Raw genomic sequence first — 15,727 nt, 5'->3', positions numbered from 1 at the left:
GATTTTTTTGCCGGTGAGAAAGGATGGATTTAAAGGGAGCCATCTCAAGGGATAGAGCTCATGGGTTGGTTTAGAAGAGAAAGAGAATAAAAAGAAGAGGAGGGGAGAGAGCCCGTTGGTAAGAAACAAAGTGGAGAGAAAGGGGGGAGAAAAGGATGAGGAGGAAGAAGATGAAGAAGTAAAAATGGATGAAGATGGAGGAGCCCACCATTAAAAGAGATAATTTATGGGTGGTTTGGCGAAAAATGATGAGGAGGAGAAGCACTTGGGAAGGAAGGAGAGGAGAAAAGAGAGAAGGAGAATGGGTGGAGAAAGTGAAGAAGAAAGAGGAGGAAGAGAATGGGTGAAGAAAGAAGAGGAGAAGAAAGGAAGAGGGAGAAAGAAGAGGAAGGGGACAGAGAAATAGATAAGAAAGAAGAGAAAGAAGAAAGAGAGAAAGAGGGACACTGGCATGGAGAAGAGGATCAATCGGAGAGGAGGAGAAAGAAGATAGATATTTTTATAATTTTATAAAATTTTATTAATGGAGATAAATGACTAGACCACATTGGAACATATCGATAACTAGAAAGGCTAATTTAATATTTTTTAAAATATAGGAGATGTAAATGAAATTGAGCTAAAATTGAGGAGATATTTTATAATTTATCTAAAAAAATAAAAAACACTATCAAAAAATAATACTGTCAAACGTAGAGGAAGCTGACCAAGACAATCAGCCTCCTCAATATTACTATCCTTATTTCTTCTCCTCCTTGTATCTTAATACTATCGTCACTCCATCATTCCTCTTTTGGCATCGCCCACCATGCATCTGCAACCCTTTGAAAAGTGAGGCCACTTTACCTCGATATCCCCCACCTCTTCTTCCACACATGTGGCTTTCTCCTTCACTCCAGCCATCGTGCCCTCTCTCTCATCGTCGCCCACCAAGCAACTAGTATCTGGACTAAGAAGGGAGAAAGGCGGTTGAAAAAGCCATTATACTGTTACGTAATTACAAAATTTGCCATGCATTTTAGTAAGAAAATGATCATAAACTTTAAGCTGTATCTACTCCTGCTATTCATTTAATCAGCTAGAACAAGTTGGTGGTGGACAAATCCAAACTGTCCATGTTGGATCAGACGGTCAATTATTAGACAGCTATGAAAGAATAAAATAATTTTAATTTAGAGTATCATAGCAAAACCTAATATAGAGATCTCCATCAAAAGGATAGACATAATCTGTAATATGAACTTTTTAGGGATACCTAAAGGAGCAACAAAGAACCATTGTCAGAACCTCAAAAGACGAAACAAGCTAAACTAGAAAGATTGGAATGCATGTAACTTTTTCAATTGCCCTTTGATTTCTATCTTTTATCAAGGTGGTCATAAATTGAATAATGAGAAAAATTGGCCATGTGTAACCTTCACTTTGTGTAGTTTGTGGAAGGAAAGTAATTATGTAACATCGATGTGTTTACATTTTTGAATGAAAATATTATATTTTTAGCTTGCACTTTTTAATTTTTTAAAATTTATATTGTTTTTATATTTTCCAATGAAAATGTGATATTTTTAGCTTGCACTTTTTAATTTTTTGAGATTTATAACCTTTCCATTTTTTGTTTTTACTTTTTCAATGGTTTTGATGCCCCACTTCTCGGCCAATTTATAAGCCCCCATGTGTGTTTCTTGTCAATTATCCAAGCATAGCATTAAACATGCACCAACATAATCTAATTAGATATAACTTATTTTGATAATAATGATTAAATATGATATGGATGGAAGGAGAAATTATTAGTTAGAACCGTTTTATCATATATATCATGCAATAAAAAAATCAAAAAATTATTTATTGTTGAGAAAATTCATTATTATTTAAATTTGATTGAAAATTTTTTGATGAGAAAATTTACCATTAATCATGATTAGATAATTTTTATTATTTTTAATAAATTTTTTAATTGATATATTAATTTTTTATTGAATACTACAAATTAGATAATTTTTATTATTTTTAATAATTTTTTAATTATATATTAATTTTTATTGAATACTACAATATATATATATATATATATATATATATATATATATATATATATATATATATATATATATACACACACACAAAATTATTGAATAATATAATATATATGTATATATGTATCTATCCACACATAGATATGACAGAGCACTTTTTAACCATAATTTCTGGGACGGAAAGAGAGAGATATATACACACACATATGACGGAGCAGTTTTTAACCATAATTTCTCGGACGGACAGATCTGGGCCCCATCAATCTAAATCTAAATCGTGGAACCACTTCATTCAGTCATCCAAGCAACAATGGGCAACAGGAGGCGCAAGATCTCACTCTGCGCTGCATGGTCTCATCAAGAACAAAGCACCATTAATTTTCTGTGCCAAAAAATAACCTCCATTAATTTTGGATGCGATCTGAACTCCGTCCTTTCCACTGTAGCACTCCATCAAACCCAACAGCTTGCCAGGCTTGCACCGTTGCACCCAAATAAATAGACATCAATGGCTCAAGCATCCACAAGCACCTACCACCATTATTATGAGAAATTACTGCATGGACCAGGTCCAACTGGACCAGGGCAAATCTCGGAGCATATGCACGGTGGATAACGCGCAACCGGGATTTAGCGACATACAAGGGGCGATGTGGCGTGTTATCCACCGTGGGATTTCGCGTGGTCCATTGGACCTGGTCCAGGTAATAATTTGATCTTTATTACGCCACACAAGGAGACGGCAGTCGCTCACATGCTACTCGCTTGAAAACACCACTTTTCCTCCTCGTGCTCCTTCCCTTCATTTATCCACTGCTCTTCTCCCCCGCAACATCTCACCCACAATGGCCAGAAGAAGCATACCAACAACCAGATGGCTATCCCTCTGCCTAGCAGCACTCCATCTAACCCTCTCTCTTTGCACCACCACGCCGCCCAAGCCTCTTCCCAGGACATACATCATCCACATGGCCAAGTCCGAGATGCCGCAATCCTTCACTCATCATCTCCAATGGTACGCCTCTACCATCAAGTCTGTAACAACTTCCTCCAAGCCAGAAGCGGTAGCAGAAGACGAAGAAGACCCAGCTGAAAGGATTATCTACAGCTACGAAACCGCCTTTCACGGCTTTGCCGCGAAGCTCACCGAAGATGAAGCCGAGATGCTGCAGAGCATCCCCGGCGTGGCCGCCGTGCTCCCGGAGACAGTCTACCAACTCCACACAACGAGGAGCCCCGGATTTCTCGGCATCACCGGCAAAAGAAACCGCATCTGGTCGGCAGCCCTCTCCGATCACGACGTCATCGTCGGCATCCTGGACACCGGAATCTGGCCCGAAAGCCCGAGTTTCAGCGACAGGGGCATGACCCCCGTTCCACCCCGATGGAAAGGCGGCTGCGAGATCGGTCGAGGATTCACCGCAAAGAACTGCAACCAAAAAATCGTCGGCGCCCGGATATTTTACCGGGGCTACGAGGAGGCCTCGGGGGCCATCGACGAGAAGAGCGAGTTCAAGTCCCCCAGGGACCAGGACGGGCACGGGACCCACACGGCCGCCACGGTCGCGGGCGCGCCCGTGCGGGGCGCCAACCTCCTGGGCTACGCCCGGGGCACCGCGCGCGGGATGGCGCCGCGCGCGCGGGTGGCGGTCTACAAGGTGTGCTGGACCGGCGGGTGCTTCAGCTCCGACATCCTGGCCGCCGTCGATCGGGCAGTGGCCGACGGCGTGGACGTCCTCTCCATCTCCCTCGGCGGCGGGGTCTCCAGCTACTACCGCGATAGCCTCTCGGTGGCTGCCTTCGGGGCCATGGAGAAGGGGGTCTTCGTCGCTTGCTCGGCTGGAAACGGCGGGCCGGATCCCATCAGCCTCACCAATGTCTCCCCCTGGATCGCCACGGTGGGGGCCAGCACCATGGATAGAGACTTCCCGGCTACCGTTAGGCTGGGAAACGGGATGAATTTAACCGGTGTGTCGCTCTACAAGGGCCGGAGGAATCTCTCCCCGCGGCGGCAGTATCCTTTGGTTTATATGGGCGGCAATACTAGCATTCCGGATCAGAAGTCCCTTTGTCTGGAGGGGACCTTGGATCCACACGTAGTGGCTGGAAAGATCGTGATATGTGACCGTGGAATCAACCCACGAGTGCAGAAGGGCCAGGTGGTGAAGGGCGCCAGGGGAGTGGGTATGATACTGGCAAACACCGCTGCTAACGGTGAGGAGCTCGTAGCTGATAGCCACCTCTTGCCGGCTGTTGCCGTCGGAGAGGCTGCTGGAAATGTGATCAAGCAGTATAGCAAGATTGGCTCCCATCCCACCACCGCGACTATGGCATTCGAGGGGACCAAGGTTGGAATCCGGCCGTCGCCGGTGGTGGCGGCGTTCTCTTCCAGAGGGCCGAATATCCTCACCCTGGAAATCCTCAAGCCGGATATCGTAGCGCCGGGTGTGAACATTCTTGCCGCGTGGAGTGGTGATGCCAGCCCGTCGAGCTTGCTTGCCGATCACCGGCGAGTCAAGTTCAACATCCTATCCGGGACCTCGATGTCGTGCCCGCATGTCGGAGGGGTCGCTGCACTGCTCAAGGCCAGCCACCCCGATTGGAGCCCAGCTGCCATAAAATCAGCTCTCATGACCACTGCCTATACCCATGACAACACTTTCAGACCTCTCAAGGATGCCGCAACTGGTGCGCCGTCGAACCCCTATGATCATGGCGCCGGCCACATACGTCCAGCCAAGGCCGTAGACCCTGGCTTGATCTACGACATCAGCCCGGATGACTACTTCGAATTTCTCTGCACTCAGAAATTGACGCCATCGCAGCTCAAAGTCTTTACAAAGTCCTCAAATCGGACCTGCAAGCAGAGACTAGCATCTCCAGGGGATCTCAATTACCCAGCCATATCAGCTGTCTTTAGAGAGCAACCGGCTCCTGTGTTAACACTGCACAGAACTGTCACAAACGTTGGCCCTCCAGTTTCCACGTACCATGTCAAGGTTACACCATTCCGGGGTGTGGATGTGGCGGTAGAGCCGAAGACGCTACACTTCACTCACCAGAACCAGAAGCTATCTTACAAGGTTACCTTCAGAACCAAATCGCCCCAGCCAATTCCTGATTTGGGAGCCCTGATATGGAGTGACGGTATTCATTTGGTCCGGAGCCCGGTTGTAATAACATGGCTGGCACCGCTGTAAACCATTTTGCCAGGTGAGTTTGATCCAGGATACCACCATGCATCCATAGTGATGGGCAAGGGAATCATCCGCTAGGTAAAGGAGATCGGTCTATCTGACAAAATTTTATCTCTGTATCAAATGAAAATCTAATGAGTTTGTGGAACTTATGCTGTTTAAATTGCACGTTGTAGCTTTTTAAATTGCAGGTCAGCAAGTCACGGTCCATCAAAAGCTTGCAGCTGGCAGATAATCTCTTGATTCGTTTTTTATGTAAGTTATATCGAACAGCAACGTTCAAGAAAGAAAAACCATAAAAGAGCTTAACTTGTATGGCATAACCAGCCGCCAAGCCTAGCCCGACTCCCATGTGGTCACACCATCACATGTGCGGATCTTTTCGTCGTTCTCACCAACTCCTCCGCCACTTGCTATTACCACAGCTGCAATGCCCGAGCGTGATGTCTCTTTAGTTTCATAAGCCACAATGGAACGACCAATAAGATTAGCAACTCCAACCATCTGCTCAGCACCCATGAAGTGGGCTTCACATGTCTCACTGGGTTTGATTGTTCTCAGGTCACCCAGCGGCTGTGCATGACGGAAAACTGATTAGTCAATGCATCATAAATACATCTAAGGGGATGTTTGATTATGGGGAGTCCAATTTTGATTCCAAGAATGAGAATAGTTTAACCCATCTAAAACCCAATCCTAGCTCTCCCCTAAGTATTCAAATCTTCATTCCAATTTTGATTCTCCCCAAAGTATTCAAATCTTCATTCTGATCACAAACCAAACTCTTTAGAGATATGGCCATTTCGATTCCCATTACAATCTATTCTAGTTTTGATTCCACCCCCGCACCCTCTCCCAATGCTAATATGTAGATTGCTGGATGATAAAGATACAACCATTATATAGAATCCAGAAGTGGGCCAAACTTTCAATTCAAGAATATATATAGAAGAGTAATAAGAGATAAGAGGGTTGGTGGTTAAGCCACTGTTTACTCTTTTGGCAGGTCATGATTTCATGGTGTGGACTGTGGAAACACAAGAAGGGTGTACTTGTAGGTTTCTCCATTAAGACATGGAAGAGAGGTTTTTCACCATGTTAGATTAGGCTAGAAGACAGCATTTGCAGTTTCTAGTGTATCAATATTGTTTTTATATATTTTCAGGAGGCGGGCTTAGAGGTGGGAGAAGTAATCCAACTTTCTGACAAACTCATTAATTGCCCAAACATAATGCAGCCCCTGAAAGAAAGAATCTCCGATCATACATGAATGTCCCACTCAAAATCTCCGGCATACAAGTGATTATATATTTTAGTAATGACATTAGCACCTGTCCTGTAAGTTTGAATCTCTCTCACTCTTTCGCTCCCTCCCTCCCTCACTTCCCCCGGGGATGGATGACTCTCAATAACCTAGATTAGAAAATAAAATGTCACAAAGGACAGTAGAAGCTGCTGCGAACTAGCTTGATCCACAGCACTTCGCCAGAATACCAACCACATTCTAAAAAGCCATCTTGTTGGCAGCTTTTTTCGCCTCCCAATATACATGCCTAGCATAGAAGAAAATACATTCCCTAGTCATCATCCAAATGTCCTGCAAAAAAAGGGTGTAACTGCCGCCCCAGGCTATCTATGGATCCACCTATGGTAGTAGAGTTGCCCTCAATCTAGATGAAGTCAGCCATCAGGACCAGCCCTGTTCATCTCCTTTGGAATAGTTGTTTTTAGGGAAGATGCTAGAAATACAAGGCTGAACCCAAGTTACAAGCCTTCAATTATTAGCTTTATATCCCAAGAAGCCTATATCCTGTGAATCTAGCAGTTTTCCTACCCATACATAGCCTCAGTACAGAGCATGAGATGAGTAGTCAAACACGATTCTTCTCTTTAAAAACACTAGTTTTGCAAATTCGTCGACGCACATATAAAAAGATGATGTTGGAAGCGGAGCAGAACTGCTACTTCATTCTCTTTATTAATTGTCTTTAAGGTATTACTAGAGGGCCCCTTTTTGTGCATCACAAATCTCCAGTCCTAAACCAGAATCCACAGGAGCATCTTCCTCTTGCTGTTATCACCACCCAAGCACCCCAAATTCTTCAGAAAAATACCATTTTAACTTTAGCATATGTCTTGTGATTGCCTTCAGACAGGTAAGAGATCTTCTGGCAGATACAACTAGCATGTTGTAATTCAAAATATGCTTGAACTCCAAGAAGATATTGCAAGAACATATCATTCAAGGAGGTGCTTAGTTGGAGGGAGTAGGGGTTTAGAATAGGAATGGAAATAGATGACTCCTATTCCAACCACTCCCATTCTAACCGTTTGGTTGGAAGGAGTTCCATTCCAATTCCGATTCCAAGATAGAATGGCAATGGCCCAATCTATATGGAACTCAATCTTTACTCTCCTCTATGGATTCAAATTTTCATTCCAATTCCGACTCTGATTTCGATTCCAGTCACGAACTAAGCACTTTGGAAGATTTAGCCATTCTAATTCCGATTCCACGCCATTCTGATTTCGAATCCGATTTTGATTCTGGTTGCGAACCAAGCACCCCCCAAAAGTAGTTCAATCGATGTATTCTTATCTACACAATCATTTAATGATAATTGTGACATTTCCCATACCAGCTCTTCCATTATGTGCCCTCATCAATGGTTCTAGTAATTTCATATAGAAGGGTCCTCGTGAGAAACCTTTTCACCCTGCACCACCACTTCCACTGGGCTCACTTGCCACCTTCAAAGGGCACACACCATATAAGTTTAATATAATTCAACAGTATCTGATGCGCTAAATAATTGCGGACTTGAAGGACCATATTTTTAGGACCATAGATAGCATATGTTTTCCACAGTTTTCACTCCTCGCATTGGAAATGGATTTAGTGAAATTAGAAAAATCAAGAACTGCACTCGGCCATTCTTCATCTTCCTTAAGCACCACTACTCATCAAAGAGTGTTAACTATCATCCTATTTGACTCCAGGTAGAAGTAATTTTCAAATATACATCTTTGAAAGGGTGCAATTTGGGGTGTGGAGGCTTTACTCGATCTGAGCACCCTGACGTATGGGTCAGACTGTGTGGATACCTATTTAACCATGGACCCTGGGTTCAGCTAGGGTGAACAAATGCTTTGACAATTAAATGTGAGATAAGGTTCATGTAGGGGACCAAGACAACCCAATGACATTGATATTGCACAGAGTTCCGACCTAACACACCCTACATTTATAGTCTGATATCATCACGAATTTATTTATTTATTTTTTTTAAAAAAAGCCAGGCAAATCTGAAAATGGAACATTTAGGTCCAGGTCTACAATCTATATGCAATTCCCGGGCTGGATCAAGTAAGCATCTAGAGAAACTGAACTAGCGCAGACTTTAATGATCTGACTTACCAGTAAATAATCATTCCACTTTACTGGGACAGACTGAAACTTGTAGTTCGATCCAACTTGAACAACCTCCACAAGTAAATCTTTCAGGTTAGACATGTAATTTCAAGGCCTGACCCCTGAGGCTGGGTCAATTTTTTACATGAAAAGCATGGACAGAATCAAACGCTCTGAAACAATTTAGCATATTATGAGCAAACAATACTGGAAAAGAAATCCAAAGTGACATAAGAATATCCTCGTGCATAGCGATAAACACTACGATTTACTTCCAATGCATTGTAATTGCAAGCAGCAATTATAGCTAACAAATACAAAATATTAGAAAAGTTCTATACTCAATAGTTAATGAAGCCAGCCCTGGGATATCATGGAAAGAGAAAATGCCATTCACCCATTAACTACTAACCCACCCACATGCATGCACACCCTAGGGCCTGGTCCCTGCCTTTTAACATGCACACACACATAACAAGCACGGACACAATAACTTTTCCAAAGAAATGGTTCACATACATGAAACATAAGCATCATAAGAGATACCTTATTAAATGAATGATCCGGTGGATTAAACACTTTCCCTATATTTGCTATACCTCTAGTCAAATCTCCAAATTCATTATGGCCCACCCATGCTTACCAGATGACAAACCACTAAAGCTGCCCTCAGTTTTGGCTAATTCCATGTTCACATGAACCAAGCATACAACACCAAGTATTATAGGACTTTTGAACTCAGCCACAGCTGCCAAAACTAAAAAATCTTTGGTTTAAACAGGTTTTGAATAGCATATTTCTTTGACATGAAGATATAATCAAATTATCGCTATTAACATTTAACACATATAGCCAATAATATAGGAGATAAATCCAAAATGTAAAGACTAAATTATCCTCACAAATCGGATTATGTTCGTGCAAAGAAACACTTCAATTTGGAAAATATCACTCAAATTAGGAGCCACATCAAAATATCACCAAAATATTCAGGCATTCACATGCTATGGATGCTTTAGTTTCCCACCAAAGTCTAATCTTTCCACGATGGTTGTTGGTTATAGATATCCTATTATAGCTACAAAATTTGGTGGCAAGCACTGAATTTCATTAACTTGAGGAAGATAAAGGGGTGATGTACTCATGAATGCTTGCATGACATGACCAAGAGCAACACCACCTAGCAAATTATATGAACTAGAGTACCAGGAAACAAAAAGTGTGAAAGCATAGAATATGAGCAATTCTTGGAAGAATGTAGAGTTTGATGTGAGATAAATAGGAACAAAGCTTAAGTTTTTACAATCATAATAGAGGAAAAAAAAAAACTCCATCCTCCCTCTTTCTTCCCTATTGCTTTCTGGTTTCTAGCAAGCAAAAAATTGAAGAGAAAAAACAATGACGCCCAGGTATATAGTTTTTTCGCCTGTTTCCTTTTTATTTTCCTTTATTCCATTTGTTCCTTATCATTCTTTAACTTATTTGTTCTCTTCACCATTTACTCGGACATATTTTGGAACCTTTAGAGATTATTTAATGTTTACAACCAGTTGTTTTATAAAGAAGTAAGACACCAAAAAGCATCGAAGGACACTAGAGTTTAAGCATATTCAGACCGTAGAATCTTTTCTACTTTTGCTATAATGTACTGTGACACATATGCACATAATTGTATGCCCAGCTGGTTGAAATGGTTGATATATAAATATCTTTTCTTGGAATTTGTAACTTAGTAATTCCAAACTCCCCCACCCCCCCTCCCTCCTAAACTCTTCAAGCAAAGTATCCTTGCTCTGCGATTAGATGGCAGTAACACATCAATCATGATTGCTTGGTCTAGATATGACAAATACATTCCACACTTTAGTTTATGTATTTACCTTCAGAATGAATTTGGGGGGTGGGGGGTGTTTTAACTGTAAACAGAATGTATTTACATCTAGGACATGGAATGCACAGCCTCGCTGCACAAATCTGACAATGTAGATTATTTGCATTGTACATGCCACCTGTTGCCCCCCACCAAAAAAAAAGCCCTTCCACACAACCTCAAGAATCTCTCATTACCAGTATCCTCACTGCAAATTCCCATGGCATTTCAATAAGTTCCCTATTAATTTGTCCTGAATTTGGTGCAACTACCATGCATCCTTAAAAATACTCATCCCAAACACTAATCTTTCCTATTGTTACCACATCTATCTTCACGTCAAGAATCTCTCATTACCAGTATCCTCATTGCCAATGCCCATGGCATTTCAATGAGTTCCCCATTAATTTGTCCTGAATTTGGTGCAACTATTATGCATCCTTAAAAATAGTCATCCCACACACTAATCCTTATTTCTTTTACCCGATCTATCTTCACATTATAATTCTCTTTATGTTCATCTTTACTTTCTTGGTCTCTTTTTTTGGCTCTGTTGTTGAGCCATATGACATGACATGCCTCATTAGCATTTACAAATTTCAGTTGAGTCACTAAGGCATCTGTTGGTCAAATAAGACCCGAGAGGCACCTTCTAACTTAAACAACCCAACTCTAAATATATTACATAAGTTATTTTTTTCAAAAACAAAGGCTATGTATATGCAATACCTGTGGTTTATGCAAGAGGAAAGAGCACTTTGGCAGATGGCTATATAATCCCATTAATCATGATATCCTGATTCTGATTTGATAAATATGTTTTAGTTCATCTACTTCTTTTGCTTTCCTCTCCACAATGAGGGAGTTAATATGGAGCAATGTATTAACTATGAAAGAGCGCATTTAGAAGAGGGAAATATGATGCACAGCTTTAACCCACACGTTGAGCCATTTGGGGCACTTGCATTGCACATAGTATAGATATGCCTTTCTCTCTCCCTTTTGTTGGCAAGATAGTTTGAAGATAACAAAACTACTTACTTGATAATATCTCTTTACCATCAATCTTAAATAGTGCCTTTTCATTTCCATTTCCTCTGTAGCATTCTATATTTTTCTTTTTCATCCTCCCTAATTCTCTTATTTTCTAAAGCTTTTGTCCCATATTTTTGACATTTACCCTTCTTCAATATTCAGCAGACAACAATTAATAATCTTCATATAACTACATGCAAAAAGCATCCTTTATAATAGCAATAAGCCAAATTATTGCTAAAGCAAATAGATACATGCTTGGTGCTGCCCCTTTGTAAGATCACATGACAAGATTTTCACATCTTGCCATCACTAATTACAGCACCTTCTAACTCAGCACGGATGCACTTAAAAATTTCAATGAATTATCTTTCCTATTCACGGTCCATAAAACTACACTTTGGTATTGTATTTAATCTTTTGTGTTTTTGGAAGCTTCACATCATGACGCTTCTATTTTTTCTGCTTTAGCCACATTATCAACTTAAAATCTTTTTTCAATTTCTACAAAACAACAGCATTTCACAGACTAATATACAAAATGTACCCTACAAAACAAGAAAATCTAGCTTTGCTGATCATAAATTTTTGACTTCATCATGCATCAAGGTTACTTCGACTTTACAGAGATTTGCCAGATAATACCAGCAGGAAATATTATCTCACAACTACACTACAACTAACAAAACGAATACACATTCTACAACTGAATTTAAGAAGAAGCATGATTCAATAGAAGAAGAGCATGAGAAATAGGATACTACGAAAAGAGAAAGAGAGAGAGGGCGAGAGAGAGAGAGAGAGAAGAAGAAGAAAGAAGGAAAAGATCTGGACTAAGTCAATGTTGAACTTTTTGGATGAGGACATGGGCAAGTCAAACACTTACCATTAGGATTCTCTTGTCTAATCAATCTGGCATTTCGACCTGTCTGCTCCCGAGCATCTACCGTGATCTCCACAGGGAGGGATCCAATAAATCTTGCAACTTGATTAGTCGAATCAACATCAACACCTTTTACTCCTGTTGGCACATGTTATCATCAGCTTGTGCAAGCCAATGCTACGACAGATATAATCTCAGTAAACTAGAATAGGCATAGGGGGGAAATGAGGGAGATATAATAGAAGCAAGTGACAAGCTTGTATCAGTACAGTTTTGATGTATACGATTGCATACCATCAAGCTGTAGCAGCTTACCTTTTGCTGCTGAAACACAGCCTTCACATTCATATCCACCAAGAACTGTCTGGAATGATAAGAAGAGGTTTTGAATACCATCAAGTCAGCATAATAAAATCCAACCATAATGCAACTTGACATGCATGTAAAATAGCCTAGCTTGTAGGATTGGCCATTCTCTAACCAAAAGAACTTGAATCTTGTTAAAATAATCAAATGTGCATATTAGCAAATAGGTATTAAGGATCATACAGATATTATAGCTTAAAATATAAAATAAAACAGAAAAAATAAAACTCAAACTTGTATTCACAACTTTAAAATATGCTGCAAATGACAAATGAACAAACTCTGGATATTTTAGCTTTTGAGTTAACAAACAAGTGCTAGGATGAATTTTAAGTCATCGATGGAACTACAACATCCTTTTCTCACTAAATTTCAGCCTGTTTCTGTGACAATGCATATAGGCATTTGCTTTATTATCTGTTCAAGGTCAAATAATAGCATGTAACCGCACTTGCGACTGGCGAACTAGTAATTATGTTTGCAATAATTCACAAGCTCGATCCATGCATTACAACCAATTACCTTATCCAACTGATCTAGTTATGATCATAAAGATATGCTACTATTCAAATTCTGTATGGCACCATATATGTTTGTTCACTCACTTATGTATGCAGATGGACCTACATCTTTGTCCACCTATAGATACAATCTTGATGCACCATCTTTCTTTTCCAGTTTCCATCATCTTCACATCATCCTCACAGGAATTGTTAAAAAATAAGTGAGGAGCCAAATGAACACAAAAACATTTTTCCTTCATAAACACAAAGGAAGTAAACTTTACAAGAACGCGAATTGAACCTGCTTAAGATGCCTAAACTACATATCTATTCTATCTGACCAATTTCTCAGAATGTTTTCAATTTACATCTTTAACTATCCAGCAATCCCTGCCATCATGGAAGTAACAAGCTGTAATCCTCATTGTTTACCCAATATCATATTCGGCCACTACAAATACACACCACAAATTGGTAATGTGTACCAGTACTCCAAATTCATCTCCAGATTAGCACAGAGTTATATGACAAAATATTAATATTAACATCCCACAACCCTTTCTTTAAAATCCTATAATCAGTGTTATTTGAACAACTCAATAGCATGATTTTTTCATGCAGCAGATTGTTTCAGTTCAAGGAAACTAAATATGTCACCAAGGAATTGACATGGCAAGATCAAGAACTTACCTATTTACTCAATAAATGGTTGATAAGCAATCTACAGAGTTTCTTTTGAGAAATAGATGGAAAGGAACAGATCTCTTTGTTATGTACTCCTTTTATTTAAATTTGCTATGTTAAATTAATTATCATTTGGGATTTGTAGGTAGTCACAGATAGTTATTATAGTGTTTCTTTGTATATACGCATGGCTACTGGGAGGTAGTTATTTTTGCAAACTATATATGCCAATATTTAAGAATATGAATAAAAAGAATTCAGATCTAAAGTGTTGTTCTTTTGGAGAACTAACAGAGCTGAAGCCCCTAAAAGATAGCCTTCGAAGGTTGAACCCTTTTCTTGAATAAATTAATTATTAAAATTTGGGATTAGTGCGTGGTTGTAGATGGTAGATGGTTATTTTAGTGTTTTTTTTTTTTTATCCGAATATCTATGGGTGGCTACTATGAGGGTAGATATTTCTATAAACTATGTATGCCAATATATATGACTGAATAAAAGGAGAATTCAGATCCAAAGTATTCTACTCTCGGAGAAGTAGGAGAATTAATCACCTGGAAGAGGATTTAAGGAGGTTGGTTCCTCTCAAAATGAAACCTTTTGTCTTTCTTTTATATTTTATCCTTTTTCTGGATCAGGCCTTTTGTCTTTCTTTTATATTTTATCCTTTTTCTGGATCAGGCACATAACACATTGCAACCGGAAAAATAAAAAATATCAAAAAGAAAAAAGCGATCAACTTACCATCAACTCCGGAAGAACGATGTCGTGCTGGTGCAAAAAAGAAAATAAAGAAATAATTAGATACAAAGAAGGAAAGGAATTCAGTAAAACAGGGGAACAAAGCCAAGAACAGCAGAAAAAGAGAAGGATTTTAGATTGAAGGAAAGAAGCCAAACTTGGTCGGAGGGCTTGAGATCGGTCGTCGGGGAGTCCTCCGTGGGGGGCCCTCGGGTTTCTTGGGGTGGCGAAGGTATTGCGCGTCGACGCGAGGCGACAAGGGACGGGAATGGGAAGAGGTGGATATAGCGACTGCTACGATCGCCGCTTCGCGGAAGGCGGAGGCCGTAGTTGAGGCTCGAAGAGAAATGCTACCATCTTATTTAGTGGGTTTTTTTTTTTGTTCCCTCTCGCTAGTCTTCCCTTCCGAGGCCTTCCACGGTTTCAATTTTCTTTTTTCCTGTTTTATTTCAATACTACTTGCTAAAAAATATAAGAACATAATCTAATACAAGAAATTCTCTGGAGATTGGCAAGTACGTCAGCATGGTGAGGAGCGGATACCGGCTGCTCGTGACCCGAATTTGCACATGCAAAATCCAGAACCATCTCGATCGGGTGACGGGAGAATCCATTAACGGCAGGGTAGAAATCGATTACTCGGTGAAAATTTATTTATTATTTAGGGAAAAGATGGGAGTTTTTATTTTTATTTTTTGATTTGAGAGGAGAGATTCTCTAATAGCAGGAAAAAAAAGTTTTTTTTTTGTACCATCAACCTCAAGGGCGCACATAATCGAATGAATAAATTTTAAAGTATGATAATTTAGCCAATAGTATGGATAAATCATAAAAAATTAAAAAATAGATGAATGGAGTTCAACACTGTTTGTCTTTTAGCATCATATGACTGCACTTTATAGATTAAAGTTGCTGGTGCGGCGTTTTCCATATCAGGAAAAAAAAAAAAAATACTGATGCGGCTTTTAATGGATTAAAACTATTATTAATGGATCAAAAT

General features: G+C 40.1%; 2 protein-coding genes across 2 annotated transcripts; one reads left to right on the top strand and one right to left on the bottom strand.

The window, feature by feature from the left end:
* Positions 1-2,245: 2,245 nt before the first annotated feature.
* Positions 2,246-5,884, top strand: LOC105043369 (subtilisin-like protease SBT1.3). Its single transcript, XM_010920891.4, has one exon. The coding sequence runs from the start codon at positions 2,882-2,884 to the stop codon at positions 5,234-5,236; it is 2,355 nt and encodes a 784-aa protein (XP_010919193.2). The 5' UTR covers positions 2,246-2,881; the 3' UTR covers positions 5,237-5,884.
* A 1,987-nt stretch (positions 5,885-7,871) lies between these two features.
* Positions 7,872-15,131, bottom strand: LOC105043549 (copper chaperone for superoxide dismutase, chloroplastic-like). Its single transcript, XM_073255854.1, has 5 exons — positions 14,886-15,131; positions 14,731-14,757; positions 12,749-12,797; positions 12,437-12,571; positions 7,872-9,402 (listed from the first exon to the last, which is right to left on the bottom strand). Exons 2-5 carry the CDS (start codon positions 14,731-14,733, stop codon positions 9,251-9,253), a joined length of 339 nt encoding a protein of 112 aa, XP_073111955.1. The 5' UTR covers positions 14,734-14,757; positions 14,886-15,131; the 3' UTR covers positions 7,872-9,250.
* Between the last annotated feature and the right edge of the window lie 596 nt (positions 15,132-15,727).

The sequence above is a fragment of the Elaeis guineensis genome, chromosome 4 (assembly GCF_000442705.2).
Source record: "Elaeis guineensis isolate ETL-2024a chromosome 4, EG11, whole genome shotgun sequence".
NCBI lineage: Eukaryota > Viridiplantae > Streptophyta > Magnoliopsida > Arecales > Arecaceae > Elaeis > Elaeis guineensis.
The sequence above is the reverse complement of the archived record's forward strand: the minus strand, read 5'-3'. Positions and strand labels throughout refer to the sequence as shown.

Excerpts from the sequence above, each read along its gene's own strand:
- LOC105043369 (XM_010920891.4), top strand. The coding sequence starts at position 2,882 with ATGGCCAGAAGAAGCATACCAACAACCAGATGGCTATCCCTCTGCCTA.
- LOC105043549 (XM_073255854.1), bottom strand. Across the intron at positions 12,572-12,748 it reads CTGTGTTTCAGCAGCAAAAG|GAGTAAAAGGTGTTGATGTT; the intron begins GTAAGCTGCTAC and ends ATGTGCCAACAG. Across the intron at positions 9,403-12,436 it reads TAGACAAGAGAATCCTAATG|TTTTGGCAGCTGTGGCTGAG; the intron begins GTAAGTGTTTGA and ends AAGATTTTTTAG.